The sequence below is a fragment of the Netta rufina genome (assembly GCF_964035555.1).
Source record: "Netta rufina genome assembly, chromosome: 4".
Lineage (NCBI taxonomy): Eukaryota > Metazoa > Chordata > Aves > Anseriformes > Anatidae > Netta > Netta rufina.
The window spans coordinates 28,551,974-28,554,003 of record NC_140127.1 but is presented as its reverse complement, the minus strand read 5'-3'; the positions used below and the strand labels follow the sequence as shown (position 1 = coordinate 28,554,003).

Below are 2,030 nucleotides of genomic sequence, written 5' to 3'. Positions count from 1 at the left end.
TGCTGTCATGTAATGAGTAGGCACATGCCCAAATGGTGGTTGTAATTTCCTTACTCATATGAATGAGCTGTTATTCACATGAGTAATCTCCCTGTCTCTAAATGGATTGCTTTTGTAGCTAACCACTCCCTCATGGGAAGGCTGACAATACGGTCTATAGCAAAGCACAGCTAAAAGCCAGCTTCATAATGTGTATCCTTACATTGTTATTGTCCAGTCTCAGCAGCCAGCTACCAGGCCCAGGTGTGCTGAATGCCACATGACAAAACCTACAAAATGAATTTGCGTTAACCTGAAGTTATTCAGGATTTGCTTCACCACTATTAATTCATTTGCATTAAGGTAATACAAGGTAAATTAATGTTTTTGTTGTTGTTGATTTATTTTTTTACAGTCTGCTTAATGCCAGTATCATCTTTACTTCAGTTGGTAATTAATGCCTTTCTTGTTCTAAGCAGGACTGTAAAATGGATTTAGGATTCAAAGACCACAACAACAGGACACCCACCAAGAATGCTTCTGCTGCTACAAATAATTTTTCTGCCTGGAAAGACTACAGGAGCAGTGTCGATGACATACAGTACTTTCTCATTGGGCTATACACACTTATAAGCCTGACTGGCTTTGTGGGAAACCTGCTTGTACTAATGGCACTAACAAAACGCAAGCAGAAGACAATAATAAACATCCTCATCGGTAACTTGGCCTTCTCTGACATCTTAGTTGTGCTGTTTTGTTCTCCTTTCACACTGACATCTGTCCTGCTTGACCAGTGGATGTTTGGCACTGTCATGTGCCACATAATGCCCTTCCTCCAATGTGCATCCGTTCTAGTTTCAACTTTAATGCTAATATCCATCGCCGCAGTCAGATACCGTATGATAAAATATCCCCTCGCCAGCAATCTAACAGCAAAACAAGGCTATTTCTTAATAGTAATCATTTGGGCCTTTGGTTGTGCCATTTGCTCCCCTCTGCCAGTTTTCCACAAAATTGTGGACCTCAGCAAAACTCTGAATTTAGAGGCACTGGAAAACAGGCTCTTGTGTATTGAGTCATGGCCTTCTGACTCATACAGAATTGCCTTTACCATATCCTTACTGTTCATGCAGTATATACTCCCCCTCGTGTGTTTAACTGCAAGTCACACCAGCGTCTGCAGGAGTGTAGGTGCCAGGCTGTCCAACAAGGAAGACAAGTTCCAAGAAAACGAGATGATAAACCTCACACTTCACCCATCTAAGAGTACAGGCACTCAGACACAGCCCTCCAGCCACACCAGGTGGAGCTGCGCCTTGGTCAGAAAGCACCACAGGAGATACAGCAAAAAGACTTCCAGTGTGATGCCAGCTATTTTAAGGCACCATCAGGATAATACTAATTTCAGAGACCTCCCAGAAACCTCTGGCACAGAAAAAAGCCAGCTCTCTTCCTCCAGTAAATTCATCCCAGGGGTACCTATCTGTTTTGAGATGAAACCAGAAGAAAACACAGAGATCCAGGACATGCTTACAGTATCCCAATCCATCGTCAGAATTAAAACCAGATCTAGGAGAGTTTTTTGCAGACTGACAGTGCTAATCCTTGTTTTTGGTTTCAGTTGGATGCCTCTTCACCTTTTCCATGTTGTGACGGATTTTAATGCCACTCTCATTTCTAACAGACATTTTAAATTAGTATATTGCATATGTCATTTGCTGGGCATGATGTCCTGCTGCTTGAATCCCATCCTCTATGGGTTTCTTAACAACAGCATAAAAGCTGATTTAATGTCCCTTATTCCATGCTGCCAAATACCATGATTTTATGAGCCACAAGATAAAATAAAATGAAATAGAACAAAGAAGTTTGTCTTTCAAGCATACTAATGTGAATAGCTGTACAAACTAAATTAGTGAAGTTTAATTAGTCTGACTTGGTTGTGATTAGTAGCATCTCATGTGAACAGGTAGTTCTAAGGCTGCATGTATTTCTTACATTGGCCAGAAATATGTAACTGTATTATAATATTCTGTTACTCACAGAAAATC

General features: G+C 40.8%; 1 protein-coding gene across 1 annotated transcript; it reads left to right on the top strand.

The window, feature by feature from the left end:
- Window positions 1-461: 461 nt before the first annotated feature.
- Window positions 462-1,802, top strand: NPY5R (neuropeptide Y receptor Y5; the record flags this gene model as incomplete). The annotated part of the gene is made up of 1 exon (XM_084285491.1): window positions 462-1,802. The coding sequence occupies exon 1, from the start codon at window positions 468-470 to the stop codon at window positions 1,800-1,802; it is 1,335 nt and encodes a 444-aa protein (XP_084141617.1). The 5' UTR covers window positions 462-467.
- Window positions 1,803-2,030: the final 228 nt, after the last annotated feature.